Source organism: Canis aureus, chromosome 7 (assembly GCF_053574225.1).
Source record: "Canis aureus isolate CA01 chromosome 7, VMU_Caureus_v.1.0, whole genome shotgun sequence".
Lineage (NCBI taxonomy): Eukaryota > Metazoa > Chordata > Mammalia > Carnivora > Canidae > Canis > Canis aureus.
The window spans coordinates 40,839,467-40,864,863 of NC_135617.1; the positions used below are offsets into that span (position 1 = coordinate 40,839,467).

A 25,397-nucleotide genomic window follows, 5' to 3' on the forward strand; every position below is an offset into this window, starting at 1 on the left:
GGACAGACACCCCTCTGCGAGCATTCATGTCTAGTTACCAACATATAGGTCTGTGAACTGAGGTCAACTATTTAAACATTTGAAGATTAGGAAAATAAACAGAATAAACAAATTAGAGGAATCTTAGTATCTAGATAGACTAGTTGCTTAAGGAAAAAGAATGAGCAATGGGAAACATGAAGCAAATATCAATGATGAATGAACTCTAAACAAGAAAAAAAAACTGGCTAAAAAAGGTTCTGCTGCAAAACCACTTGTAAAATATTTGTTATAATTTTTAGATACTTTTCTCAAACGCACTGTGCTACAAGACGTGTTATGAGGAATTTACAGGAAATCAATAACAGGAAATGGTGAGCACAACAGAGAGTAACAAACCATAATGACATGAGCAAGAGGAAAATAGGCAAGCTGTGCACTAGCCTATAGCAGCAGATTTAAGAAATGCATTAAACTAAGGAAACAAACAATTCTCAGCCAAATGGGACAAGTGTGCTTAAGAAAATTCATTTACAAAGCTGTCAATATCGTTGACACTTAAAATATTAAAACAGCATCGACTTGAAAACTTTTGGAAAGGATACTCTATTCTTGAAAAACACGTTTTTGGTAAAACAAGCAAGCAAAAAACCAAACAAACAACAAGTCTATATCTCCCTATAGTAAATTACAATCACTTAGTAAACACCTATTACATTCCAGGTACCATTTGAATCACCAAGGATGCAGCATTGAACAAAACAAAATTCTTGCTTCATAGACTTAATTCTAGTGAAGAGGGCAGGGAGAGAGACATAAACACATAAATATATAATATGCTGGATGGTAATCTGTGCTATGAGAAGTAAATGACAATGACAGGAAAGACTGGGAAATGAATGAATTGCAATCTTATATACTGGGAAGCCTTCACCTGTAAGATGATATTTGAGCAGAGATCTGAAGGAAGTTCATCACAGAAAAAAATAAGAGTAAAGTCACAATAAAGATGAATAAAGATCAAACTTCTCTAATTTTTCTTTGGTGATTTTCAGTTCTGAATGAATTCAATCCACATGCCATAACACTCTTGCTATCTTATGGTTTTCCAAGTATTTTCTCTGGACCTACTCTAAAATCAACTGGGGTGCTTATTAAAAATGTAGAGTCCTTGGCTCCACAAATTTTGAGATTGGGACTATACCTAGGAACATGCATTTTATTATTACTGCCTCCACCCAACATAATTTCTAGCCACATCAAATTTGAAAAAGCACTGCTCAAGACACATGCAACAAAAATTATATGGTTTATTTACCCTGTGTTTCTTCAAACTTTCACATGCTTAGTGTTCATGTGACGCAGTAACTTCCAAATCTAGAAACGTCTTAACTTTCTTGTACCTTTCAGAGTCCTCTTAAAACAATATATCCTCCTGTCTATAGAGGCAAAGCAAGCAAATAGACAAAGCATCTAAGGGCATGAAGAAGGGCAGTGACTTCATCAGAATCGTATCAACATTTCCAATTTTCTGACTCAGATGTTCCAGGATGACTCTCTCTATCACATCTTCTAGTGCATTGTACACTGACTTCTTGAATGTAGATGGAAGAATGATTGTTCAACAGACACTTCACTGTCTCTCTTTAATTTTCAAAATTTTAGACACAAAGGCATTGCGTTAAAAGTACCTGGGTTTTGCTAAGCATATGTTCCTTTTCTTTCCCCACCAAAGCTTAGTTGTAGTTGTTATATAGCTGCACAAATAGATTTTGGGAATTCCTTGAGAACATTTCCAAAATGATTGACCTGACCCATAAGACTATTTTATATCTTGTGTGTAATTTTAATACTACTTAAGAAAAGACACATTTAAAAAAGTCTAAGGAATGCATGCTATGGGAGGTAAGATCTTGATGGATGTAAATTTTTCCATAGTCAAATCTATGAAAGGTCACTAAAAGCTGGTAAGTTTAAGTACTTCTTTTAACATATAAACAGCTTCATAGTTCCTGAAAGCGTAATATACCACCCAAGCATATGATGCAGTTGAAAAAGGTGTATAAAACTCAACAACAGAAAATGGTCTGTTGAATGTTCTCCAAATCCTTTTTCAAGGTTATCATAAGTACTGTGCCATATTTTCATATTTTTAAATGATATTTAAAAGAACTAAATCTCATTCTAACACTCTCTTTCTCCTCCTTCTCCTTCTTCTTCTTGAAAGGGTAGCTGACATCCTGAAGTCTAAAGAGCATCATTAAAACTGTAATACTATGCTTTTACTTAATAGGAGAATGGAGATAAAGGGACTTTTGGATAGATTTATGAGGGTTCTGCAGAAAGCATCACATTGAGAACCAGTCAATAAGGAAAAGAATGAGCTGGCTTTAACTAAGGCAGACTAATCTAAAGACCACTGAAGCGAGAAATGCAGACTATTGTTTTACCAGGATGAGTTGCATCCATGTTGCATAGCTTTTCTTGAGGAGTTGGCAGCTACTTAATTGGAACATAAAGAAACAGCTTATATTTAATTCAGCTTCTGCTATGTGGTTACTTACTAGCCCTCATTAACCAGATGATATGATTTTTGTGTATGTGATAATAGCCTGCCGCTCTAATTTCTGAGATATATCACTAACCGGGATGTACATTATTTCCCAATGAATACTGCCTATTTGACATATGGTAAACAATAAAAAGTAGAACCACCATCAGGAATTGTTTGTATGTGTGTTCTTCAGAGAAAATCATTGCCTGCATGCAAGTGTCTTAGAGTGTCTTGGTCATTTATGATTATATGATTACATAATTTCCAATGATGCAATCTGCACAGGAGTCTGATGCACCTCCCAATAAGCACATGGGTTATTTCCTAGGGGCAGAAATTACTCCAAATATTTCCTGAGTTGGAGTGGCAAATAACTTTAATTTAAAAATAGTTAAATAACTAGATTTCATATAGATAAAACATAAAGCTTAAGTCTTTTCCTTTTACAGCCAAGAGGATATTATAATGTATCTTACCAATACTTTTATGGGATTGTAGAAGAGGCAAGACTGACAGTGCTGTTTTGCACTGTTCCAGTCTATCATCTGCCAGCAGAGAAGTTTTACTAAATCGCTTCAAAAGCACAACATATGTACAAATGCCAGAGTTGCCTCAGATGTTCAGCACCTGGCTGCACAAGACCCTTCCTGTGGCCGCCTAGGTGGTGCTGTCCTGTAGCATCCTCTGATTTTCTCTCACATCCCACCACCACTTCACAACGCTATTCTCACTGTCTGGTATCTCTTTTAATCAGGTTCCTAAAGTGCTGGTATGATAATCAGCAGGACAAAATTTAATCTCTAGTTGCTAATTAATTCTTATTGAATAATGCATCATTTTTGTATTATATCTGATTCAAAATGGCACTATTAATGTTTACATATATATTATCTTCATAATCTAAAATTAATTTCGCAATGTTCCAATGCAGTGTTATTAGTTTTCTACTGCTGCTGTAACAAATTACCATAAATAGCAGCAAAGAACAACATAAATTTATTATCTCACAGTTTCTGTAGGTCAGAAGTCTTGTGAGCTCAGCTGGACCTCTGTTCAAGCCTTGTTTCACAAGGCTGAAATCAAAGTATCGGCAAGATTGCACTGCTTTATGGAGAATCTAAGGATCAATCCATATTCAGGCTCATTCAAGTTTCAGCAAAAAGCAGTTCCTTGCAGTTGCAGGACTGAGGACCACATTTCCTTCCTGGTTGGCAAGCATGGGTTGTTTTCAGCTTTTAGGGGCTGCCTATACTACACCCCTTGGCTTGAGGCCTTCTTCCTCCACTGTCAAAATTAGCAATAGTACTTGAATCTTCATTATGTTGTATTTTTGACTACAGCCATAGGGAAAACTTGTTCACTTTTAATGGTTCAGGTGATTAAACTGGACCTACCCAGATAATACATGATATTTTCCCCCATCTCAATGTCTTTACCCTTAATCACATCTGCAAAGTCCGTTTTGACATATAACACAACAGGTACTGGAGATTAGGAAATGGGCATTTTGCGGGGAGGAGTATGGGTTGTGTGCCATACAGAGGTTGACTAACTCAATAGCCCAGAAGCCAAATCTGGCTTGCCACCTATTTTTGTAGATAAAATTTCATTACAGAACCACACCCATTTGTATATTGTCTGGCTGCTTTCATGCTCCAACAGCAGAACTGAGTAGATGGGACAGAGGCCATTATGGCTCACAAGTCTAAAGTATTTGCTATCTGACTCCTAACTGAAAAAGTTTGCTGACCACTGCTCCAAAAATAGTGTGATTATTCTAAAATCTTTTTGAAAAATTTTAACTATGTATTACAAATAAAATAAACTGAATTTGAAATGTAAGTGGGAAGATTGTTTATTCAAACTGGGGAATTTAGGATATAACCAGAAAAACAAAACCAACTGTAGCTAGAGAATGTCTATCTCAATTTCAGCCAGTGGCACAGCCATCAATCTGCTTGTCTAGTTAGCATTTCAAAACTCTTTCATAAAAATTACCAACAGCTTTAGGCAGGAAAAAAAAAGTCAGAAATCTTTTTCAAATAGATAAAAGCTAGGGTAGAAAAGTAATTCAAAAAGTAAAGGGATACAAACATCCCCTTGTAGAGATTATAGATGCATAGACTGGTCTTCCTTAAGCTTTGCCAAGTGATTTTTAATTCCTTAGGTTGTTATCAGTCTTTGATATTCATCAAAATACCCACTGATGAGTGCTGAAATCTCTTTTCATTGTTTCTCATGCTTATCTAACAGTAACAAGCATATTCATTATAGTCTTCCATTGTGTTTTCAGCTATGATTTACAAAGGCCAAGGCTCACAATTAATTTTAGTTTATACACATAAAACAGACTCCTTCATTTGTTAGCTTGATCTTATTAGTATGTAAGCAAATATGGCAAAGAAAACAAAACCTTGTACAAGCTCAAATTTCCATAAGAATTTTTGTGACTATGACCAATTTGAGAACTACGAATAAACCTCACAGATTTTTCTAAATGCTGAAAGACAGCAGTATCATGCTACCTAGACCATTAGAGTCATTTCTTAGAGGAAGAAACAGAAAAGCAAGACTGCAGAGACTGCAGGCCAGCATAGTCCAATCTATCCTTCCAACAGAAATGTAAGTACATAAAAATATTTTTAAATTTGGAAAAAGAATGCGTTTTTAAGCTAACAAAGTTGATAGAGCATGAGATAACCAAAATTAATTTACTTTCTTAGTCTTCTAACTCATCTTTAAAGATGGAGATGTTATACACCTTGGAAAGTCATATCTGTCTCAGATCTATCAGATCTGTCAGATCCAAGGCATCCTAATGTTGGGGGGGTGTGTGCACGCATGTGTGCATATATGGTCATTCTACTATACTCATTTAGGACTCAATAATTAGGGATCCCTGGGTGGTGCAGCGGTTTAGCGCCTGCCTTTGGCCCAGGGTGTGATCCTGGAGACCCGGGATCGAATCCCACGTTGGGCTCCCGGTGCATGGAGCCTGCTTCTCCCTCTGCCTGTGTCTCTGCCCCCCTCTCTCTCTCCTCTCTCTCTCTCTCTCTCTCTCTCTGTGTGACTATCATAAATAATTTTTTTAAAAAAGGACTCAATAATTATCTTCAAAAAAAATAATAACTTTCCTTATGCATTAGATAATCTAACAATATTGATAAGCATAATTGTCACACTGAAGAAACTGGAAGTAACATGAAAAATAAAATTATTTTTCTGGGAATGCAAATTTTATATTTTTTTCAATGCAAACAATTGCTATGCCTGAATACTAAGGACTACAAATCCAGCACTATAGGTCATCACAATAAAGCCATAAGCCCCCCAGACCTGAACTAAGAATAACATTTTAGTCATTAATGATTTATGAGCTGGGTAAAACTGCAATTGGCTTTGCTAAATACAATTTGGAATTTCAAGATTCCATATTCTACTACCTATCCCTATCAGTTCCCAAGGGCCCTATTATCTTTAACATACTTTAAACGTTATTTGTTAAAAAGCTTTTTAAAAGAATACATTTCATTTAGGAAATGTTAACAGGCTTTTCTCTAGACTTGCTATAACCATTAATTCCTATTCTTCATTTTTTTTCTACATGGTATATGAAACAAATATAATTTGCAAGTCATTACTGTTTTCCGAGTTCAGGAAAGTGTGGCACATACTTTTGATATAAGAAAATAGGTGAAAGTAGACTTGATATTAGAAATATATCATATCTAAAACAGTTCCATTGTGAAGGCAATAATAGCGGTTACAATAAAATTTCAGTTTGTTCTAATCAATTTCTATTTTCATGTTTAAGATGTATCTTTTTTCACATTTTAGCAAAGACCATTATATTTCAGTGTAGGCTTTTTATTATCTCTTGAATAGAAATAAACTAAAACCAGTATATACTGAATATTTTTATAAAACCGGTAATAAATACTAAGATACTCAACCAGTGAGTTATACATCCTTTCCCTCAGTGAGTAGTATCGTATTTTACAAACTCTAATTGGGATGGTAAGTATAAATACAACAAGCATTAGAAATTCAAAAAAGGAGAGCACGAAAGACTGTATGTATTGTATGGATGAAGTGTGAAAGGTATTTATAAAATAAAGGAGAGAAAAGAAATGAGGGATCCAGCCACCAACGAGGCCCCATTGTGTAGTTATTAATTGGTGTGGCCTCTGATGGCAGCTGGGCACTGAAAGGAAGAGCATAGTAAAAGCTAGTGAGAACCCTTGACAGCATTTTCTTCTCTAGCATAAGCTTTTCTTCTTCCACTTCTCTTCCCTCAGAGCCTCTTTCAATAGATTTGTCTATATGCTTGTATTTTTTTAGTTTATTTTTTTAGTTTTTAAAAAATATTTTATTTAAATTCAATTTGCCAACTTGTCTATATGCTTTTTTTTATTATTAAAGATTTTATTTATTTATTCATGAGAGACAGAGAGAGAGAGAGAGAGGCAGAGACATAGGCAGAGGGAGAAGTGGGTTCCATGCAGGGAGCCTGACGTGGGACTCAATCCTGGTCCAGGATCACGCCCTGAGCCAGGGGCAGATGCTCAACTGCTGAGCCACTCAGGTGTCCCTGTCCATATGCTTTTAAATAGAGGTCTTCTAGAGCAGAGACTGTATTGTTTTGAAAATCTGGTCAACACATTCGCTCAAAATTGTGAAAGACAGAATTAGTTCTAAGTGACTTGTGATAATTATCTCACCATTTTTAAACTCTGAATTTCACTGTCACTCCAAGTGTCTAGCTGGTGCTTAATAAAATGTATTGATGATACATTCTGGTTTTCATATGTAAAAAGTAATTTTCTGTACATAGTTTATCTCCCTTGTAAATCAGCAGATGGAATATCCCCCTAGGAGAGAAGTTTACTCAGAGCTTAAATCTGTACATTTCAAATAGTTTTACTGAATTAACCTAGTGAGACTGTTTTGTCAACACTATTTTTAAGATTACTCTTTCTTCAACTTATGAAAAAAATGTCATTTAATTAATATGTTCTTTAAATTCTCAATAGTGACTTTATTTAGGAAAGTTTTGTTAATGTTCACTTACATAAGTGTTTTCTCCATAAGAAACATGATATATTTTCTGACACTGTATTGCTTTTTTTAGTAAACAATTTGGGGAACTAGTATCTCCTAATATTTTTCACCAATGCTTATAACTGGTAGACATTGTCATAATAAACAATAAAAATAAGCACATAAGTAAATAAATATTTTTAAACAAATTTTGAACCTACGAAAAAATAAATTCTTTACTCAAAAGAATGTTAAAGGAATTCCCAGTGTTCAGTGCAGTGATAAGATTAGGTAGAGATGAGATTATTCTTAGTGTAAAGGAGGTAGATTTTATAAAAATAAACACATTATTGAAATTAAATAGAATCTGTATGGTCACATTTTGGCAAAAGCAGAAAAAGACCTAATAGTTTAAGTATGAGTTGTGATGTTTAAAAGCCATTACAAAGAGATTTGAGATTTTCATTAAATAATCTAGGAAGCCTGAAGCATGTTAGTAAAAAGTGGTTTACAGGGAAGAAAATTGTCATTTTTTATGAAACTTAGATTGATTTTCTTTTATAAAACCTAGATTAATTTTGGAAAACAGAAATTATAAAATAGGAGAGAATTCATAGGTTTTGTAAACAAAAGGATGTGAATATAAATTCTGTTATGTCATTCACGAAGTTTATTGATTTGGGAAAATGACACTTTGTGCTTCTGTTATTTGTATGTAAAAGGTCAACCTCAAAGAAACTTTGCAAAGAATTAAAAAAAAAAAAAACTGTACACATGCAACACATGAGAGTGGCTTACATTAACACAGGGAGTAAAAAAGTATAATTAGGAGACCTTAATAGGAATCACCTTCCTTGTCCCTACTTATTAATGATTTAAGCATTTAAAGTGAATATGTAAAGTATAGGTAGAAATTTTAAATTTCTATAGAAGGACTGAACAAGATTTAGAGAATTTCAGTTGCAGCTGGATGGATTTAAGAAAGCGTTCTTGTCATTCTGGAATGGGAGGTTTAGATTTGGATTTCTAGAGTACCGAGGTAGTTTTAAGGAGACTTCTCTGATCCTTGACCTAGCACTTTCGAATGCCATCCCACCCATTTTCCTCCTCTGGGGTACCCTGAAGTTAATCATTCCCCTTTGTATTATGTTTATGACTTCTATTGCTGTATGCATCTTAAAATTATGTATGTACATGGCAGTGTTCCTCACCACATGGTGAGACAGGTTCTTTTTCATCTTGATCTCCTCCATTGCTTGGCTTAGAGCCTATTAAAGATGTTTACATAGATAAGAAATTTCATGATTATTAACCTGAACAAACTGAAGAGAGTTTTATTATGGACAAAAGCATAGGATAATCTGGCATTTTTAAAAAATGCAATTCAGCATTTTAATAAAACATAATAAAAATAGTTTTTCAAACTATACAGTCACCAGAAGTACCAAGTTATCAAAAATGCACGCACGTCACTTGGCATCTCCTGGCATTTTGTTTCTACATGATATATATCTTCATAAAAAATGACTCCATTTACAACTGTAAAAGTGTCTAGAAAATGTGTTCTGATCTAATCAAATGAGTGACTGTTAACCTTTTTTCAAAGGTAAATTCTATAAGAAATTCAATGCCACACGGATGATACTTACATTAGCCAAATGAGCTAGTTCTATTTCCAGGAACGAATCAGATGTTTTGGGTTCAGGCCTTATTGTGACCACGATGACTTTGGAATTAACGACAGTGTAATTTCTGAAACAGAGTAATTATGATTAAGAGGAGAAAGGATCGATGACAAGTATGAATTCCTACTGGTCAGTACATGGAATGCATGTTAAATAAATAAATACATCCTAATATATCTTAAGGAAAACAGAAAAACATTGGGCAAACAGATTTAAAGCATGATACTAAAGTACTACTCATGGAAAGCTACAGTTCTTTTTTTCTTATAAACAAACCCTATCTACAACTAGAAAACTGAGGGGAAAAAGCTATTGCTGACTGTTACCATTTTAGATGCAGGGAAGATGAAAAAGCAGCAGCACTGACAAGCTTTCGATTACTTAAATCTGATTCACCTACAAGAGAGATGGATTGTGAATTCAAACCTTCAGGCAATCTTTAAATGAATATAATCCATTTATCTCAAGGTGGACTTAACAGTTTTGTTCTCCAGGAGACCAAATATTCTTCTTCTAAAGTGCTATCTTGGCGTTTTTCAGACTATCTCAAAATTCATTAAGATGAATGATTGGAATGTGGGTTAGCATGAAAGCAAGTAGAGTTCAAATATAAATAAATGCTGTTGCTAATCATTGGCCATCATTCATTACAGCAATAGAGACTTACAGGCCACTTCTTTGTCTCAATATGCTCAATATAAGAAATATATTTGCCTTTTGAAATATCTTACCAATTACAGTTCACTCACAAAGAAGTTTTAAATATATTTACAAGCTACAAAACATTATCCATAAACATAAACTAATAAAACTGAATCAACTCTTTCTTATACATACGAGTTTTTATCCAACATATATAAAATGCCACACATCATCTGTTATTTAGAGATTTAAAGTTTTATTATACTTTTACTATATATATTTCTTCCATTCCTTCTTTTTTATTTGAAATAAACCACAGAGCATGTTCTTCCATAGAACATGTACTATTCTGGGGAATTCGTAATAGGTATCAAAGATGAAGTCATTTTACTTTTTTCCTTCTTTTTTGTTGTTTAAGGCATTATTTACAGATAACAAAAATCACCAATTTTAAGTGGGCAGTTTAATGCTTTCAGTAATTGTATACTACCATGTAAGCACCACCAAAATCAAGATAGACAATAGGTTCCTCACCCTGAACAGTCTCTTTGAACTCTCTGTATCTGATCCCCTCCTATTTCCAAGGTTCTAGGCAACCATGAACATGTTGCTACTATAATCATGCCTTTTCTAGAATTTCATTTAAATAGAATCATAAAATACATAGACTTTCATGTTTGATTTAATTCACTTAGCATAATGTTTCTGAGATTCATCTATTTTATTTCTCTTTATAGCTATTCCATGTACAGCTGTAACAGTTTGCGATCTACTCATCAATTAAGTAAGCAACCTATGGGTTACGTCTAATTTTTAGCTTTTATGAATACTACTATTCATATTTAGTTATTCTGAATAATTGGCATAGATACTTTCTATATAGACATGTGTTTTCAAAGGTTTTGGATAAAAACCTAGGAGTGGAATTGCTTGTGGTAGAAATGTGTTTAATTTTATAAGTCACTGCTACACTATTTCCAAAAATGGCTGTTCCATCAAAATCATAGAATTCTAGTATTGCAGAACAATGTTGAACCTCACATTCGTTGTGAAACATTTTCTCTAATGTGGTGGGGTTTTTGCCATGATATTTCACCAAAAAGAATGCTGGCTCTGCCACCATAAGGAATTTATTATATTTAGTAACAGAGGGACTATAAACATATTTTGAGTTGGGTAAGATTTTTTAACCCATTTTAGTTCATCTCTCATGAATTTAGTAATGTCAAATAACAAATTCTTAAACATTCAGAAAGCTTCATGGTATCTAACCTAACAGTCAAAAGTAAAAAAATAACAAAATATAAATTTGACTTTCTACTTCTTAGGGGAAGGTAGCTGCAAACAGAGAGGACTACTTAGTTGTCATTTATTTCATTTAATATAGTTGAAGGTAAGTTGCATTGAGAGTGATATGAAGGTAAATTCTAAATGCCAAGTTCCCTTTGCAAATTTATTATTCCTTGTTTCTCTGGGAATAAAAGTGTTCAAGGGATCAAATATGAATAGATGGAATTAACAAAGCTGTGAGTTGGGCAATTAATTATACTAGTAGATATGACAGGACTCTCAGAGAATGACAAGGTGTATATAGCTTGGGGCTGGGGAGAATATCAGCACCTAAAAAATTATAGAGGTTTCTCCCAGAAAACAGTCTTGAGCACAGAGATGCGAGTTCCTTTTCCAAATTAGCCTGAATATGTTTGAGTTCTGGGTGGGTTACCTTGAAACAAAAATATATACATGTCACTTAAATTCATTTTGCCTTTTTATTCTGGTTCTATTTATAATCCCATTTTTCTCCTATAAATAAAACCAATGTCATTTAACTCAACTGCTACTTATAATTAATAAATTTTGCTTAATTTGATAGTATATCGATACTTTGTATTATTTTAAAAGTTGCATAAATAGATCATTTACTGGAAAATACAAATAGGAGTATTCCAAATAGGAATTTATAATTTTTTCAAGATATTTATGAAGCTCTCTTTGTGTGCTTGGGCATGTAGGAAGTTTGACCCTGGGAAACTGGGGTATAGAAAGCAAAGTAGCTAAGTAGCCTTCTGTAGAGGTTTGTTAACTTCTCACCTGACCTGATGGAGATGATCCCTAGAGGGCAGAGTCTGCCCTATGACTTTTGCTCTGTGCATGTGTATGTATGTGTGTGTGTATGTGAGAACTTACTTAGAATCCACCTGGGAAAAGATGCATGCCAATATAACTAACTACTAATATGTAACTATCTCTACCACGACATCCATTATGATATGTGTGTCTCCTTCCACATGATCATAAGTTCAATGAGAGAAAGAATTTTATCTAGCATTTATATATCCTCATTTGCATTATGCTTTGCACATTTTAGTGCTAACACATGTTGAAATGTCATATTAAGTAAACACATAAAAACAAAACAAAAATATCAAACTTTTGACAAAGTTGGATTAAAGTGTAATGCCATTATCATGGTATTAAAGTGCTTAATGAAGGAAAAATAAGCAAATATACATTATGCATGGGTCCCTTTTTAAAAAGTGTACAGTGTATGAAATTATCTTTAATTTAGTCTATCATTTATTCTAATTTGCATAAGTGAGTAGCTGGCTCCTTATGTGCCCTGTCAAGCTTTGTGATCTACTAATGCTTCTTGGCGGGGTACACATTTGTATTCACTGCTAGGAAAGCAGATCTTATAGCCAAATGGATTTCATGACTGAAATAACAAAGTTCTTTTCTGTTCTTGAGATTTGTGCTAGTTGGTTGGGCTAAAACATTTAAAAATGTGTAGAGGTATTCAATCAAAGGAGACCCAAGTTATTCTTTACAATTATTACAAAGGCTTATGGTATTTAATGTACATGAACCATATCTTAAAGAAAGTAAAAAAAAAAAAAAAGTGACTATAAAATGGAATGTAGTTGCTTACAAGAGACTCACTTTAGGTATAAGGACATACACAGGCTGAAAGTGAAAGATGGAAAATGATGACCATGCAAGTGGTAACCAAAATAGAGCCAAAAACTTTGAAGAGGAGGACATACTTCCAAATTCATTTTATGAGACCCTCTTACCAAAATCAGAAAAAGATGTAAGAAATGAAAACTACAGGCCAATATTCCTGATGAATAGTGATCCAAAAGTATCTAAACAAAATACTAGTAAATCAAATTCACATTAAATTCACTTATTAAAAAATATCATACATCATCAAGTGATAATTATTTCTGGGATGCAAGGATAGTTCAACGTATGAAAATCAAGGTAATATACCATATTAACAGAATGGAGGACTAAAACAACATGATTTGTCTCGATGCAGAAATGACATTTGAAAAAAATTCATTTTTTCAGGATTAAAAACTCTTAACAAATTAGGCATAGAAGGAATGTATCTCAACATAATAAAGAATATATATGAAAAATCATAGCTAACATTATACTCATGGTGAAAAACTGAAAGTGGGGCAGCCTGGGTGGCTCAGTGGTTTAGCACCACCTTTGGTCCAGGGAGTGATCCTGGAGAACATGGATCGAGTCCCACGTCGGGCTCCCTGCATGGAGCCTGCTTCTCCCTCTGTGTCTCTGCCTTTCTGTGTGTGTGTGTGTGTCTCTCATGAGTAAATAAATAAAATATTAAAAAGAAAAACTGAAAGTGTTCACTATTAGATCAGGAACAAGGCAAGGATGCCATCTACTGCTTCTATTCAACATAGTATTGAATTGGTAATCAAAGTAATTAGATAAGAAAGAGAAATTATCTCTGTTCAAGGTGTAATTATATGTAGAAAACCTAAGATTCCACAAAAAAATACCTGACAGAACTAATTAACAAATTTAGCAAAATTACAGGATACAACATTTACACTAAAAAATCAGTTGCATTTCCATACACTAACAAATAATCCAAAAGATTCAGATGCAATGAAACGCCAGGACACCTGCACCCTGATGTTTATAGCAGCAATGTCCACAATAGCCAAACTGTGGAAGGAGCCTCAGTGTCCATCGAAAGATGAATGGATATAGAAGATGTGGTATATGTATACAATGGAATATTACTCAGCCATTAGAAACGACAAATACCCACCATTTGCTTCAACGTGGATGGAACTGGAAGGTATTATGCTGAGTGAAGTAAGTCAAATGGAGAAGGACAAACAGTGTATGTTCTCATTCATTTGGGGAATATAAATAATAGTGAAAGGGAATATAAGGGAAGGGAGAAGAAATGTGTGGGAAATATCAGAAAGGAAGATAGAACATAAAGACTCCTAACTCTGGGAAATGAACTAGGGGTGGTGGAAGGGGAGGAGGGCGGGGGGTGGGGGTGAATGGGTGACAGGCACTGAGGGGGGCACTTGACGGGATGAGCACTGGGTGTTATTCTGTATGTTGGTAAATTGAACACCAATAAAAAATAAATTTATTATTTTAAAAAAAGTAAATTAAGAAAACAAATCCATTTATAATAGAATCAAAAAGAATAAAATACTTAGGAATGAATGTAAGGAAGTGAAAGACTTTTATACTGAAAACCAAAAAAATAAAAAAAAATCTTGCTAATAGAAATCAAAGAAGACACATATAAATGGAAAGATGTCCCATATTCATGAAGTTGAAGACTTAATATTGTTGAAACGTTTGTACTACCCAAAGCAATCTAAAGATCACTGCAATTCCTATCAAAAATCCTGATGACAGGGATCCCTGGGTGGCGCAGCGGTTTGGTGCCTGCCTTTGGCCCAGGGCGCGATCCTGGAGACCCAGGATCGAATCCCACGTCAGGCTCCCGGTGCATGGAGCCTGCTTCTCCCTCTGCCTGTGTCTCTGCCTCTCTCTCTCTCTCTGTGTGTGACTATCATAAATAAATAAATTAAAAAAAAAAAAATCCTGATGACACTTTTTTTTTACACAAATAGAAAAAAAAAAAACACGGAATTCTTATGGATTCTCAAAAACTTTGAATATCAAAACAATCTTTGCAAAGTAAGACAAAGCCAGAGACCTCATAGTTTTGATCAAGGCCCCTTGATTTCAAAACATATTACAAAGCTACAGTAAGCCAAAACAGTATGGTACTGGAATAAAAACAAGTGACAGATACATAAACCAACTGAAATAGAAAGCCCAGAAATAAACCCTCTCATATAGGCTCAAATTATCTTTGACAATGGTGCCAACAATACACAATCAGAAAAGATAATCTCTTCAACAAATGATGTTGGGAAAACTGTAAAAGAATGGAGTTAGACCCCTACATTGCACCATATAACAAAATTAACTCAAAATAGATTAAAGATCTAAACATAAAACTTGAAACTATAAAACTCCTAGAAGAAAATATAGGGGAAAAGCTTCATGACAGTGAATCTGACAATGATTGCTTTGATATGACATCAAAAGTACGGGCAACAAAAGCTAAACTAGACAAATGGTACTATATCAAACTTAAAAACTTCTGTGCAGTAAACAATCAACTGAGTGAAAAGGCAGTCTGTGGGATAAGAAAGAACATAAGCCATATATCTGTCAAATGGTTGGTATTGAGAATATATAAGGAAATCCTAAAACTCAACAACAAAACAAACAATAGGATTAAAAAATGGACAGAAGACTTAAATAGACATCTCTCCAAATAGGATATAGAGATGGTCAACAAGTATATGAAAAGATGCTCAATATCACTAATCACCAGGGAAATGTATATCAAAACCACAGTGAGATACCACTTTGTAGCTGTTAGGATGGCTACTATCCAAACAAATAAATCAAAACAGGGGATCCCTGGGCAGTTCAGCGGTTTAGCGCCTGCCTTTGGCCCAGGGTGCGATCCTGGAGTCCCAGGATCGAGTCCCACGTCGGGCTCCCAGCATGGAGCCTGCTTCTCCCTCCTCCTGTGTCTCTGCCTCTTTCTCTCTTTCTATGTCTATCATGAATAAATAAATAAATAAATAAATCTTTAAAAAAACAAATAAATCAAAACAAAACAATAAAAAAAAACAGAAAATAACAAATGTTGGTATTGTTGTAGAGAAATGAAGCCTTGTGCACTGTTAGTGGGAATGTAAAGTGGTGCAGTTGCTATGGAAAACAGTATGAAGATTCTTCAAAAACTCAAAAATATAATTAGCATATGATGTATAAATTCCACTTCCGATTATATATCCAAAAGAAATGAAAACAGAATCTCAAAGAGATACACACACACCCTTGTTTATTGCAGCAATATTCATGATTGCCAAGAGGTGGAAGCATCCTAAATATCTACTTGATAGATCATAGATAAAGAAACTATGGTATATACAGGCAGTAAAATATTATCCAGCCTTAAAAAAGAGGAAATTCTGTCATATGTTCCAGTAAAGATGAACATTAAAAACATTATGTTAGAGAAACAAGTCAGTCACAGAAAAACAAGTAATGCAGGATTCCACTTAAATGAGGTATCTAAAGTAGTCAAAGTTTTAGAAACAGAAAGTCTCCAGAGGCTGGGAGGAGGTGAAAAAAAAAAAAAAAAAAAAAGGATGCTATTGTTTAAAGAGTATACAGTTTCAATTTTGCAAAAGGAAAAAGTTTTAGAGATACATTGCACAATAAGGTGCATATAGTTAATACTATTAACTGCATCTAACTGCTGTTCTGTGCATCTTAAAAATAGTCAAGATGGGTAAATTTCATGTTATGTGCTTTTTACCACATTATTGAGAGTGCAGTGCATTTATAAATAAACATCAGTGGGGATTATGGAACATATTGTACAAATAAAGTATAATCAGATAAGTACAGTAAAATATGTTAATGGTTTAATAAAAATTATTAAAATTACTATAGCCTCTTTCCATTTTTAGAATTATATTTTATGTAGCTTCTAAATTGAGAGTTTTCATAATTGTTTCAAACAAGTCCCCCAGTTTAAATAAAGCCAAAACAAAATAGATGGTTTCATATATTCTAGGAACTGGGACTTCATCAAAATCATTAATCTAAATATATTTGCTTTTAAAACTAAAATCAGCTGATGGTTGCTAAAAAGTAGGATTGAACTAATTTAGAGCTTTAAAACTAATTAGAATTTCAAGGTAGGCTTACTAAGGGATGTAACACCTAGAACTACAAAGAAGTGATCAGAGATTTAAATTCTCTTTCAAAAGTTATAGCCAAATTAAACTCAGATTTTTGTAAATAATATACTGAATGCATAATAATATTTTATAATATTAGTTATGCAAATTTGTTATTCCCACAGATAATTTAATTTCTGGTGTCCTCACATTAGGATATTATAAAAAGATACAGGATATCATAAAACTACAATATGTTATTGAAAACTCAGAATGAAGAAGTAAGATCCAAAGCTTAGGTCCTGAAACTGAAGTACAGGTGCTCTTAAGAGAACTCAACAATTTGAGGTTGATTGCCTTCAGAATGTATTGGTTTAAAAGTAATTATGTTTTCATTTTTTGATTATTTCTAATATGATTTAGTTCAATTGCTTTTCCCATTTGCTTTTAATTCCTATAATATACGAACTCAAATGAGTTCCATTTGCTAAATATGAAATATATTCCATGTCATTTATCTCTATTAGATTGGTACACCTGACAGAAAATTCATGCGGTTTTGCATTACTCAAATTTTTTTTTCCCTTTTTGAAAGATAATTCAGACCACTACTGGCTTATGAGAACATTGTTGCTTTTTGTCCATCTGTATTTTTTCTGGCATTTTAATACTATAGTGAAATTTGCATATAATTTTAATTAGATCCTTTACAGTGTTGTGAATGTTAATAGCTACATTAAAATGCTTTTTTTTTTGGATAGGACTATACCTTGCACATGTCCTACAGGAAAACTATACATTGTTCCTATACTCAAAAGTATTGTGATTTCCTATAAGACTGGAATCTGACTATTAAATGAATCAGAAAATAGGATGTTTAAACTGTTTCTCGAGCTCTAGCTTGAGGGTATGATTGGATACACTTTTTTTTTTCCTTAGAGATAATTTCTAGGGATCCCTGGGTGGCGCAGCGGTTTAGCGCCTGCCTTTGGCCCAGGGCGCGATCCTGGAGACCCGGGATCGAATCCCACGTCGGGCTCCCAGTGCATGGAGCCTGCTTCTCCCTCTGCCTGTGTCTCTTCCTCTCTCTCTCTCTCTCTCTCTGTGTGACTATCATAAATAAATAAAAATTTAAAAAAATACTTTAGAGATAATTTCTATAACACAAATTCCTAGAAGTGGCTGTATCAATGACAATGCATTTTTAAAGCCTCTTGCTATTGCCAAATTGTCCTACCAAAAGGTTATTACAGTTAAAAATCCTCACCAGAAGTTTGGGAGCTTGCCAGGTTGTGTGTGGTTCTTAATTTCTTGACTTGAGTGGGGGCTACATGTGGGTGGCCTCGCCTCTCCCAAAAGACCCTCTGGCCTTTGTTGGCCAGCCCTCATCTATTAGCCCCCAAAATGGTGATGAGGGGCTAGGAAGAATGATAGCCTCATACCTTGATGTCAGTAGCCTGCGTTGGGGCCACCAAGTTGACCCCCAAGTATCCTTGAGTTTGCTCATACACGGTCACTTTCTCCTTAACCTTAGAAGATGTTCTGAATAATATGTATTCACATTAATATCAAAGTGCATAGTTTGTACTGCTCAAAAGAATCAATACTGGCATTGTAGAGGCAGCAAGGCAGTGGAAGAGTCCTGGTTTTGGCAGAGAAGACTTGAGTTGGATTAGAACTCAGTCACCTACTGTACATTTAGTCTTGGATACAGGTCACTGAACTAATAAGGAGGTCAGTTTCTCATGAGAAAAATTAGAATTCTAGATGGTACTAACCTTTAAAGGACCTTGCAGCACTAAATAATCTGGTTCTATACTTTTTGGCTATAGAAAATTATTCTAAGAGGGATAAAAGTGGAAGGCTGAGAACAGCACATATTTAGTTTGTACTTAAGTAGAGCATATTCCTTCAGCTGAAGGGACAATCTGAATCTACTTAATTGTAAAAGGGAAGATAATCAAACAGCAAAATAAAAATTGCAGCTCGAAGAATAATTGAATGCATAGTAGGGCAAGAAAAGAAAAGACATCTCTAAATAAAAGAGTCAACATGCAAAGTTATTTCTGCCTATGTATGAAGGAAAATTTCTAAATTATATCTATTCAAAACATTACATCAAGTTCTCCTTCCTAGTCCCCATGAGAGAAATTATGCAAAGTATTGTTTTGAAAATGATTACATCAAAATATAAAATTTCTAGAAACTTAACAGCAAGTTTAACATTATTCAGTGTATGGGAAACTTGGCTCCAATAGTTTGAACAGATAATTAGTAAAATAATCACTCAGGAAAATGTGTCATGAAAATTTGGTAAATAATAAGTAAATATAAAGAGCAAATTTGTGTATTTTTTCATGTTGAATTAGAAGATTATTCTTTCCTATTGGGTTCAATTCACATAGTCCAATTTATAAGTAAAACAACAAAATATATGTATTTTTCTGTTCCTAAGATATTTGTATGGTATGTACACTAAATGCCTATTATTTTGAAAATGGCTTATGTAGAATATTCTATCAGATAAGATAATTAATTATTCCAGTAAATATTACTTGGACCTTTATTATTTATTAAACACTGTCATGGAATTTCGATAGTAGAGAAGATTTAAAAGAATTCAGACAGTAAGGTTAGCCGAGTTGCTGCTTAGTAAATATTTGTTCAGTGACTAAAACAAAGACACTACCCTTGTCCTCTAAAAGGCTTACTTCTCTTATTTAGCAGATCTGTCATAGGTATGGTTACTAATTCAACTTTCTAGAAAGTTGACTAGCCTTTTGAAAAGCAGAAGAAAATAAAACAAGCATGAGAATGCTTCTTTATTTTATTTCACTGTATAAAATAAAAGAAAATGAGAAGTAAATGCTAATACTTCACCTTTCAAGTAGTACTTAAACATTTCATTCTGAGCATTCCATTGTTATTGTTCCTGGTCAATAAATCTAAATATGAATATTGTTTTCCTATAGTCATTTACCTAATTATTTTATACATGGAAAGCATAAGTGGGTATATATACTCACATTAGCCTATTTCTTATATAAAGGTTGTTTAGGACTTTAAAGAATATGTCAGAACTGCACAATTCTATTTTACTGCAATAAAGACAAGGAATTTTTTAAGTTGGAAAGAACTTTTAAGTTCAACCCCACAATTTACATATAAAGAAGTCAACAACTTGTCCCCAAACTAATCTGAATCCCTTTTTGTCACAGGTGGTATTGGGGGAACCACTGCTCTGGATTATTCCCTGCTTTAGCCATTAAATCACTCATAACATACTCATTAGATTACCCCAAATATTCAATTCCCTTGACCATAAATAAGGTTATGAAACATGACATAATCTGACTTCAGTTGTGTGAGTGACTTCTGTGGTATTATGCAAAACAAGATTAATCATAATGCAACTTTGTTAGACATGTAGGAGATAAACTAATTCACAATCTAAAGCATTTTATGTTGAATATTTCATTTGCATTCACTCTATCCCTCAGCAGCAAATAGGATGAATATTGCACATCAAGGGACTTACGTTTTATTTATTTAGTTAGTTTTGTTAGTTTGTTTATTTTTTAAGGTGCTTATATTTTAAAGTTGAACTGAAGGCAGACAGTTTCTGAGTTACTGAATAAGTTTATAAATTTCCTGTTATGTGAAGTTAAAATGAAAATCCTAGTCATCTGATTTTAAGTTAGTGCCTAATCTAGAGTTCTTGAAAGATTAGCTTCATACAAATGAATTCCCTATGGAAATAAGGGCCTAACTTTGAGTATCTGGGTAAATTTAACTTTAGTACATTTCTTTTCAAATGAATACCATACACAATGTTAGAGGGAGTATAACTATAAATCCATTTATCTGTAATTGTGCATTCCAATGCATTTTAACAAAACCAGTGGCCAAGTGGAGAGTAAACTCATTAGTTTTGAAAATCTGTTATTGATAGAACAAAAGCAAACAGGCACAGATCTGATTCAAATTCAGAAAGTCCAAATTCCATCCAGAGAAGGGAGTTAAAGAAAACTCAACTTCCCATAAGTTGCCTCTGTGCCTCTTTGGTTGAAGAAGAAACTGCAATGCAGCTAGAGATTTACTGACCATATTAATAATTTGTTGCACATGGGAAGATTTTCTCCAAAGAATCAAGACTAGTTACTGCTGTTGCAGAAAACTTAGTTGCTTCCTTGCAAGCCCATTTTTTTCTGCTGGACTGCCCTCATTGTGTTTATTTATGAGACTATTTGTTATGCTTCTGGTATAACTGTACACATCATTCACAGTCTTTCCCCTCTAAAAATTTGAAGCTTTATTCAGAAGGGTGTAAGAACTCACTGCAAATGTGGCTGTGTTTAAGAGAAAAATAACAACAACAACAACAACAACAACAAACAAACAACAACAGCAACAACTACCAACTTGGTCTCAGTCCTCCAGAAGGAGATGGGGTAGAGGAAATAGGTCATCATGAGTGATGGCATCACTACCCAAGTAGGTGGGAATGATATTTTCTGTGAGATCAGGGAAAATAGTTAAGACAATAGAGCGAATAAATTAATGCTCGTGGAATTACTATGTGTAATTGTTTCTTTTTATGTCTGGGAGGAAAGAAATCAATGGATTTCTTCCAAAAATAGTCCTCAATTTAACAACAGCATTTTTTCTTAATGTAGCTATAATTGAATATTTATTTAGAGGCAAATTGAGATCTTATGCAAGTGAAGAACAAAGCATTCATTCCCAGTCATCATGGCACTCTTTTCATTTCATGTAATGTTGATGAACAGTACCATTAAGTGCAAATAAAGAGAGAAGACAGATTAATTTTAAAACAACCCATTCTATTACAGAGATGAGTTTTTTCTTTTTCTTACTTTTTTTTTTTTCTCTCAGTCTTAAGGCAAGTCATGATTAGTTACAAAAGAATTGCAGGGGTATAATCAGAGACCAAAATTGTCTTTTCTAGTTGTTTTGAAGTGCATAATATGCTAATAAGCTGTTCATTAAATGGGTATTTTCTATTTAATTTAAGAAAGAGCCCTTTGTATTAACAAAGCTTGTTTGACTATTTTCATAGAATGAGCTATAATCACATTTTTGGAATAATTTACAAAGATTGTAACAGCTTATTACTTTGCAGCTTACCTCAAAGTGGGCAAAATTAGATCTAAGTTTTTGTACAGGACTGCTCCAAGAACAAATACCAATGATTCATCTAATTCTAGAAAAAATGAAATAAAAAATATTAGTGAAGTGACAAGAAAAATACTGTCTTATAAAATTTGTAATCTGCTCATTACCAGGGGATTCCAGTACTTGCTGATGCAAAGTTGAATAGAAGAAATGCCTTCCTAACCATGCATTAGGCAGATTAGCCCACACACCATACATATTAATGGTAGCTCAAAAGGATGTGTTTTCAGTGCTTTTCTGTCATATGAAGTAAACTTCCTTCATCAGGCTGAAGAGGCTACTGTAGTTGCAGCTGAGTTTCAATTCCCAATGATATGGGAAAAGAGAGACAATATTCTTTTGGATCCAAGCTAAAGGTCAAAATCTCCAAGGTAAAAAACAAGACTACAATGTCACTATCAAAAGTAGCCATTAACTTTAGAGGCTTCTGAAGATGTTCTTAAAACTTAATTGTTTTTCTTAAATTTGCTTTTATATACCAAAATAATATCTACAAACCAAAGCAAAAGTGAGGAAGAAATAAGAAATGACTATGTGGAAAATGCAACATGTTTCCATACCTAAAATTAAATTATGTCATGTGCTCTACTCTGGGATAAAACTGTCAATATTGAAACCTAACCATGCCAAGCTTAGGTCTATAATTTGCACTCGTATTTCTTTTTTTCTATTTTAATGAGTCCTTTCCTCCATTAAATTCAGATTTAAAGACCAAATGTAAGTTTTCTATGTTTACAAAATTAGCTTAGATTCATGATTGTAGACTGTTACTAAGTTGTTTGACACAAGCAGATTTATATCTATTGTACTATTAAATGACCATATTATAACTGTTTTGCTCAAAGCTCAAATTATTTCACATATTTACCTTTTGATGATGACACAGGAGTAAAAATGCTTTTTGGAATGACTACCCTGTCTTCTGAGTTTCTTGCCCAGTCAACCATTCCCTTTCGTCCTTTCATTGGGAAGTTGATGTCTGTTAGAACAGAGGCTGCAGGAAGCTTCTGAATGCTAGCCACTATTAGAAAAGAAGTAATAATGTTAACTAAGATCTTTCAGTGTAATAAAAATTGACCAAATTAAATATTGCTATATTCAAAATAAAATTTTAAGCCAAAATTATATTTATCAGAGCCACAGAACAGACTTATTTCCTATTATTAGACAATGTTCATTAAGGTTGCCAATGCTTTTGCCTATCAATCTAGATTTCAGTTGCGTTCTACAAGAATCATACAATGACAGTCCATGGAGAATATTCTTTTTTTTTAAATTTTTATTTATTTATGATAGTCACAGAGAGAGAGAGAGAGAGAGAGGCAGAGACATAGGCAGAGGGAGAAGCAGGCTCCATGCACCGAGAGCCCGATGTGGGATTCGATCCCGGGTCTCCAGGATCGCGCCCTGGGCCAAAGGCAGGCGCTAAACCGCTGCGCCACCCAGGGATCCCCCATGGAGAATATTCTAAGAAGACCAACATGTACTGCCATTAGTTGTTCATGGCTGACCTCCATTCCAATAGTCAGAAGTCCATACTGTATTTTTTGCTAAATATTTTGATTAACACACTTGATTCATAGGCTGAAATTTGCATTTAAATCTGAACTTTGTCTTCAAACAAATTTTCCACATTTACATCTGAATGTTATCTTTGGAACAGATTTTTCATGGATTAAATGGGGGACCATGGAGGCATGGAAAGCAAAGTCATATTGCTCTTGGAGACAGAGCTGTGATAATCCAAATAATAAAGCACAAGTAATGCCATAACCACAGAGCCAATATGCAGAAATATCCATTAAGGAGATCAATAGCAAACTTTTAAAACATACTCTCACAATTGAAAGTAATAAATATGTACTTTGAATGGAGAATTGTGTCTTTACTTGCAATAAGTATTTTAATATATATTGAAAAAATTCATGAATGATATGTTTGGTAATGCCTGAATATTTATTTTATGTAACAATTATGTACACACATATATGTAATAAAACTATAATAATGAATACTTAAATGCTTGTTGATTATACACTTTTCCAATTAAGAAAATGGTACATACTTGTTCTACATTAAAGTTTCAGGTATGTCATGAAACTTTAAATAGAAAGATACCAAAGAAAACTACAGAAGCTATTATAATAGTAAGCTAAAGTAAGAAACCATTCACCTCTTCATAAGTGGATTTCATTCTGAAGAAACTTGTAATTTAAATCAAGAGAATGAAAATTAAGAATTTAACAATATTAGTTATATAAATATATTGCACCACTGGCTTAGTTCCAAATTGAAATGGTTATGTATTATTGTACTTTACTAAAGCTCTTTCAGGCTATTATAGACATCCATTATCAGCATAGGATGGAATTTCATTTGGCTTGTAATTTGACATAATAAGCTTAAAAAAGGATTTTGTTACTAAATGTTGAAGGAAAGAGGGTGCTGAGTAACACATAAATTTGTTATGGATGTTAAATGCTGTTTTTGGATAGCAGCTGTAATTATTTTAGTTTCTTTAATTTTTCAAACAATATAGTCTTTGTTGTCCATAAATAATCCAGTTCACGTGTCCTGAAAGGTACAAATTCTCCACTGCAAATAGATGGATAGGTCAGCAGATTGACAGCATATTCTTTCTTAAGGGTCCTTATACGCTTTATTCAGTCTGCAAAACTAAGTTCATCTGCTTTCAAGTCCCCTGACTCTAACTTTGGTTTTCTTGATATTTAAAGGATATTTATTTCACCTCTTTGCTCTAAAAACTGATGGAAAAAAAATGAAGGTTTTGCTGACTGCCACACAACTGGTTTCTGTCATAAAGGAACATAAACAAGAAATAGATTGCTGGACCCCAAAGTCTAATAATTCCTCTGTTTCTATACACCTTGGATAGAAAACAAAAATCAAATGAACCAAAAGAAGAAATTACAAATGGAGGAAGCACATTCTGTACCAACTCTATCACTTTATCTTGAATAAATTCTAGTCTAATGCCATACTCTTAAATATACAAAAATGATATAACTATACATGCTTGTATCTCACATGATGAAATGCATTCATTCTTCAGTTCAAGGCACGTTAGCTATTAAGTTATGACTATATAGATTAGATTGTACTTTTGAACACAGTCTAGATTAACAAATATAAAAATCAATTAGGATCATCTAATGTACAATTAGATGACAATTTTAAATACTTCATGTTTTAAAAATGATGTCTACCGATATCTAA

General features: G+C 33.6%; 1 protein-coding gene across 5 annotated transcripts in view; it reads right to left on the reverse strand.

Annotated features, from left to right (window-relative positions):
• Positions 1 to 25,397, reverse strand: part of ADGRB3 (adhesion G protein-coupled receptor B3) — a 714,356-nt gene that overhangs the window by 294,206 nt on the left and 394,753 nt on the right. For all 5 annotated transcript variants that reach the window (XM_077903497.1, XM_077903496.1, XM_077903499.1 and 2 more), the window contains 3 exons: positions 23,029 to 23,181; positions 22,113 to 22,188; positions 9,223 to 9,325 (listed from right to left, as the gene is read on the reverse strand). In XM_077903497.1, coding sequence (XP_077759623.1) covers positions 9,223 to 9,325; positions 22,113 to 22,188; positions 23,029 to 23,181 — 332 coding nt within the window. The remainder of the gene's footprint in view (positions 1 to 9,222; positions 9,326 to 22,112; positions 22,189 to 23,028; positions 23,182 to 25,397) is intronic.